Source organism: Ranitomeya variabilis, chromosome 3 (assembly GCF_051348905.1).
Source record: "Ranitomeya variabilis isolate aRanVar5 chromosome 3, aRanVar5.hap1, whole genome shotgun sequence".
NCBI lineage: Eukaryota > Metazoa > Chordata > Amphibia > Anura > Dendrobatidae > Ranitomeya > Ranitomeya variabilis.
In genome coordinates, this window is record NC_135234.1 from 775,024,529 (window position 1) to 775,030,930 (window position 6,402).

Here is a 6,402-nt window from a genome sequence, read left to right on the forward strand (position 1 = left end):
CTGAAATCCTCTGTGCTGCTGGGGGTCTCTGCTCCCTCCACTATATACTCTGTGACTCCTCTGCTGAAATCCTCTGTGCTGCTGGGAGGTCCCTGCTCCCTCCACTATGTACTCTGTGACTCCTCTGCTGAAAACCTCTGTGCTGCTGGGAGGTCCCTGCTCCCTCCACTATGTACTCTGTGACTCCTCTGCTGAAATCCTCTGTGCTGCTGGGAGGTCCCTGCTCCCTCCACTATGTACTCTGTGACTCCTTTGCTGAAATCCTCTGTGCTGCTGGGAGGTCCCAGCTCCCTCCACTATGTACTCTGTGACTCCTCTGCTGAAATCCTCTGTGCTGCTGGGAGGTCCCTGCTCCCTCCACTATGTACTCTGTGACTCCTCTGCTGAAATCCTCTGTGCTGCTGGGAGGTCCCTGCTCCCTCCACTATGTACTCTGTGACTCCTCTGCTGAAATCCTCTGTGCTGCTGGGGGTCTCTGCTCCCTCCACTATGTACTCTGTGACTCCTCTGCTGAAATCCTCTGTGCTGCTGGGAGGTCCCTGCTCCCTCCACTATGTACTCTGTGACTCCTTTGCTGAAATCCTCTGTGCTGCTGGGAGGTCCCTGCTCCCTCCACTATGTACTCTGTGACTCCTCTGCTGAAATCCTCTGTGCTGCTGGGAGGTCCCTGCTCCCTCCACTATGTACTCTGTGACTCCTCTGCTGAAATCCTCTGTGCTGCTGGGAGGTCCCTGCTCCCTCCACTATGTACTCTGTGACTCCTCTGCTGAAATCCTCTGTGCTGCTGGGAGGTCCCTGCTCCCTCCACTATGTACTCTGTGACTCCTCTGCTGAAATCCTCTGTGCTGCTGGGAGGTCCCTGCTCCCTCCACTATGTACTCTGTGACTCCTCTGCTGAAAACCTCTGTGCTGCTGGGAGGTCCCTGCTCCCTCCACTATGTACTCTGTGACTCATTTCCTGAAATCCTCTGTGCCGCTGTTTTCCCGTTTATTACCGGAGTGCTGTGTGCTAACCCTGTGCTGTCCGCTGTGCAGTTGGCACGTGCCCAGTTATTGGGGGTCTTGCTCCCTGGCAGTCTCCGCACCCCCTGAGACCGCTGCACTCCCTCTGAGCGGACCTCTGTGAGTATATCCAGATCTGCAGGATAATTCAGTTTCGGTGGATCTGCTGCTGATGTCATCCCCCCGGGGCCGGGAGCGGGGGTCCGCACACCGAGGCCCTGATGGGATTACAGGATGATAAAGAAGCTCACCTTACTGGTGACACACCCGGCTCTGCTGCGCAGGAAGCACACGGCGACATCCATGGCTGCAGGGCTAGTGAGTGCGAGCTAGTACTCCCTGTTATCAGCCACTTAGAATTTGTGACCTCATTTATACTCTAGTCACCTCCGGAGCTGCACTCAGTTTGCAGCCCCATCTACGCTGTCAGCATTGAGTTACCAGATTCACGGCAGAGTGTGAGTGCAGCTCTGCGGGGGTCTTCAGGGGTCTCAGTGCCCCCGTTTTAGGCCTTTTGCTCTCTCGTTCGCAGGCACACTTCCGCAGAGATGAGTTCCTGGGGAGGATCAACGAGATTGTGTATTTCCTGCCCTTCTGCCGCTCGGAGCTGTCGCTGCTGGTCCTGAAGGAGCTGAACACGTGGGCCAAAAAGGTAACGTGTGACCAGAGGCTGACGCTCCGTCCCCCATGCTTTACACTGCAGCTCTGCTCCATCGAGGCCAGGCTGACGCTCCGTCCCCCATGCTTTACACTGCAGCTCTGCTCCATCGAGGCCAGGCTGACGCTCCGTCCCCCATGCTGTACACTGCAGCTCTGCTCCATCGAGGCCAGGCTGACGCTCCATCCCCCATGCTTCAAACTGCAGCTCTGCTCCATCGAGGCCAGGCTGACGCTCCGTCCCCCATGCTTTACACTGCAGCTCTGCTCCATCGAGGCCAGGCTGACGCTCCTTCCCCCATTCTTTACACTGCAGTTCTGCTCCATCGAGGCCAGGCTGACGCTCCGTCCCCCATTCTTTACACTGCAGCTCTGCTCCATCGAGGCCAGGCTGACGCTCTTCCCCCATTCTTTACACTGCAGCTCTGCTCCATCGAGGCCAGGCTGACTCTCCGTCCCCCATGCTTTACACTGCAGCTCTGCTCCATCGAGGCCAGGCTGACGCTCCGTCCCCCATGCTTTACACTGCAGCTCTGCTCCATCGAGGCCAGGCTGACGCTCTTCCCCCATTCTTTACACTGCAGCTCTGCTCCATCGAGGCCAGGCTGACGCTCCGTCCCCCATGCTTCACACTGCAGCTCTGCTCCATCGAGGCCAGGCTGACGCTCCGTCCCCCATTCTTTACACTGCAGCTCTGCTCCATCGAGGCCAGGCTGACGCTCCGTCCCCCATGCTTTACACTGCAGCTCTGCTCCATCGAGGCCAGGCTGACGCTCCGTCCCCCATGCTTTACACTGCAGCTCTGCTCCATCAAGGCCAGGCTGACGCTCCGTCCCCCATTCTTTACACTGCAGCTCTGCTCCATCGAGGCCAGGCTGACGCTCCGTCCCCCATGCTGTACACTGCAGCTCTGCTCCATCAAGGCCAGGCTGACGCTCTTCCCCCATGCTTTACACGGCAGCTCTACTCCATCGAGGCCAGGCTGACGCTCCGTCCCCCATGCTTTACACTGCAGCTCTGCTCCATCGAGGCCAGGCTGACGCTCCGTCCCCCATGCTTTACACTGCAGCTCTGCTCCATCGAGGCCAGGCTGACGCTCCGTCCCCCATGCTTTACACTGCAGCTCTGGTCCATCGAGGCCAGGCTGACGCTCCGTCCCCCATGCTTTACACTGCAGCTCTGCTCCATCGAGGCCAGGCTGACGCTCCGTCCCCCATGCTTTACACTGCAGCTCTGCTCCATCGAGGCCAGGCTGACGCTCCGTCCCCCATGCTGTACACTGCAGCTCTGCTCCATCGAGGCCAGGCTGACGCTCCGTCCCCCATTCTTTACACTGCAGCTCTGCTCCATCGAGGCCAGGCTGACGCTCCGTCCCCCATGCTGTACACTGCAGCTCTGCTCCATCGAGGCCAGGCTGACGCTCCGTCCCCCACCATGCTTTACACTGCAGCTCTGCTCCATCGAGGCCAGGCTGACGCTCCGTCCCCCATGCTTTACACTGCAGCTCTGCTCCATCGAGGCCAGGCTGACGCTCCGTCCCCCATGCTTTACACTGCAGCTCTGCTCCATCGAGGCCAGGCTGACGCTCCGTCCCCCATGCTGTACACTGCAGCTCTGCTCCATCAGGGCACAGATGTGATTGGTGAGCCTGAACTCTGTGCCTCCCCCATTCTTTACACTGCAGCTCTGCTCCATCGAGGCCAGGCTGATGCTCCGTCCCCCATGCTTCACACTGCAGCTCTGCTCCATCGAGGCCAGGCTGATGCTCCGTCCCCCATGCTTCACACTGCAGCTCTGCTCCATCGAGGCCAGGCTGATGCTCCGTCCCCCATGCTTCACACTGCAGCTCTTCTCTATCGAGGCCAGGCTGATGCTCCGTCCCCCATGCTTCACACTGCAGCTCTGCTCCATCGAGGCCAGGCTGACGCTCCGTCCCCCATGCTTCACACTGCAGCTCTGCTCCATCAGGGCACAGATGTGATTGGTGAGCCTGAACTCTGTGCCTCCCCCATGCTTTACAATGAAGGTCTGCTCATCCTGGAAGATGGCAGGACAGCAAGGATAGCAGGTTATAGGCTCTGAGAGACTGACGGACCGGGGGATCAGTGACGGACGGGGGGCGAGACCCCGAGACTCCCCAGGTCACAGCAGTCTGCCCTCACTTCTTCCTTTTTTCCTTGTTAATTATACCAAATCCGACCCCAGAAATATTATTTTGTGTTTCTACGACAACCAGGGAGCTGGAGAGACCCCCGAGGGCCACAACATAATGGGGACGGGTCAGAGGACGGCCGCAGGCAGCGGGCGCGTGCCCCTCACTAAATAATGGAGCGTCTGTAAGACACGAGACTGGTCCTAAGTGCACATCACCCGTCACCAGCCGTCCCACCGCATCCTCTGCACACATCCAGAGCTGCAAGCACAAGACTTCTACATTATGTCTAATAAGGTAGAATTTAGATTACAGCTTTGGAATGAGACCAGAGTAAAATACTCACATCCAAAGCTGCAGCTACATTACATCATATCTTGTAATCTGCTCACCTTTTATCCTGTATATCAAGAGCAGTAGTCACAGGTCTTATCCTCCAGTCACCTCCAGAGCTGCACTCACTATTCTGCTGTTACATCGTGTCTTATCCTCCAGTCACCTCCAGAGCTGCAGCCTTATAACATTATATCATATGATCAGATCACATTGTGTCTCCATTCACCTCCAGAGCTGCAATCTCTGTTCTGATACATTTCTTTGCCCGCTTCGATAAGAAGCAGTGATCCCCTTTTTTGCTGGGGGCAGGGGTCCAGTAATTTGCAGCGTCCCCCCGCAGTTTCTCTAGCCCCGTCGTCACTGGATACGAGCAGAGAATGTAGCGTTCTGGAAGCAGAACAGAAGCGCCATTCACAGACAGATGGCGGCACGAGCCTCCGCCCGTGGTCATTATACCGCGCTGGGCGCCTGTCTCCTGTGCAATGATGGGATGGTATAGGGGAAATGATGGCAGAAGATGTGCGGACAGTGACTGACACCCGTTACAGGGGAGGTATCACTAATGGTGCCGCCATCACCCGCTGCGTCTCATCCCCTCCCTGGGGTGCCATCTCCCGCCATCACCCACCTCGTCTCCTCATATCCTCGGGGTGCCATCTTCCACCATCATCCGCTGCGTTTCATCTCCTCCCTGGGGTGCCATCTCCCGCCATCGCCCACTGCATTTACTCTGTGTTTCTCCTCCTCAGGCCAAACAGCGACACGACATCACACTGATCTGGGACCGGGAAGTGATGGACGTCCTGGCCGATGGATACAACGTGCACTATGGCGCCCGCTCCATCAAGCATGAGGTACCGATCCGTCACCGAGTGATGGCAGCTCTCCGCCCGCCGTCCCCCGCGCTCCGGCACGCCCGCCGTCCCCCGCGCTCCGGCACGCCCGCCGTCCCCTTTCGCTCCGGCACGCCCGCCGTCCCCTTTCGCTCCGGCACGCCCGCCGTCCCCCGCGCTCCGGCACGCCCGCCGTCCCCCGCGCTCCGGCACGCCCGCCGTCCCCCGCGCTCCGGCACGCCCGCCGTCCACCCGCGCTCCGGCACGCCCGCCGTCCCCTTTCGCTCCGGCACGCCCGCCGTCCCCTTTTGCTCCGGCACGCCCGCCGTCCCCTTTTGCTCCGGCACGCCCGCCGTCCCCTTTTGCTCCGGCACGCCCGCCGTCCCCTTTTGCTCCGGCACGCCCGCCGTCCCCTTTTGCTCCGGCACGCCCGCCGTCCCCTTTTGCTCCGGCACGCCCGCCGTCCCCTTTCGCTCCGGCACGCCCGCCGTCCACCCGCGCTCCGGCACGCCCGCCGTCCCCCGCGCTCCGGCACGCCCGCCGTCCCCTTTTGCTCCGGCACGCCCGCCGTCCCCCGCGCTCCGGCACGCCCGCCGTCCCCTTTTGCTCCGGCACGCCCGCCGTCCCCTTTTGCTCCGGCACGCCCCCGACCCCAGGTTCTCCCACACCTTTTTTCTGTCCATCAGGTGGACCGGCGGGTGGTGAACCAGTTGGCGGCTGCCTATGAGCAGGACCTGCTGCCCCGCGGCTGCACGCTGAGGATCGCCGTGGATGACTCCGATAAACACGTACTCAAAGGTAAAGGGACAACTGAGGAGGACGAGGGGCTGCAGAGGAGGATGACGCCCCGCCTGCGCCTGGAGGTGGTGGAGCCGGGCAGCACAGGCCGCCGACTGGACATTATGGAGCCGCTGTCCCGGGAGGACGCATCGTTCTCCTGACGCCGCACACAGGGAGGACTTCACCGGCGTCATGGTGGGCGAGGCGACAACAGCACCTGCAAACCAGGAACCGGCACCGCATGACGTGACTCCGCCTGACGGGGGCGCTGATGTACCACACAAGGCAATAAACTCAGAGCAATGTACAGAGGATGTGTATTACTGATATCACCACTGAGGTGGGAGGGGCCGTGTGTCGCCGACAGTGAGGAGGCGGGGCCGTGTGTCGCCGACAGTGAGGGGGCGGGGCCGTGTGTCGCCGACAGTGAGGGGGCGGGGCCGTGTGTCGCCGACAGTGAGGGGGCGGGGCCGTGTGTCGCCGACAGTGAGGGGGCGGGGCCGTGTGTCGCCGACGGTGAGGGGGCGGGGCCGTGTGTCGCCGACGGTGAGGGGGCGGGGCCGTGTGTCGCCGACGGTGAGGGGGCGGGGCCGTGTGTCGCCGACGGTGAGGGGGCGGGGCCGTGTGTCGCCGACGGTGAGG

General features: G+C 60.9%; 1 protein-coding gene across 2 annotated transcripts in view; it reads left to right on the forward strand.

Moving 5' to 3' along the window:
- CLPB (ClpB family mitochondrial disaggregase) overlaps window positions 1-6,067 on the forward strand; it is a 93,841-nt gene extending 87,774 nt beyond the window's left edge. For both annotated transcript variants that reach the window (XM_077298860.1, XM_077298859.1), the window contains exons 14-16: window positions 1,535-1,654; window positions 4,897-5,001; window positions 5,667-6,067. In XM_077298860.1, coding sequence (XP_077154975.1) covers window positions 1,535-1,654; window positions 4,897-5,001; window positions 5,667-5,921 — 480 coding nt within the window. In that variant the 3' untranslated portion in view covers window positions 5,922-6,067. The remainder of the gene's footprint in view (window positions 1-1,534; window positions 1,655-4,896; window positions 5,002-5,666) is intronic.
- Window positions 6,068-6,402: the final 335 nt, after the last annotated feature.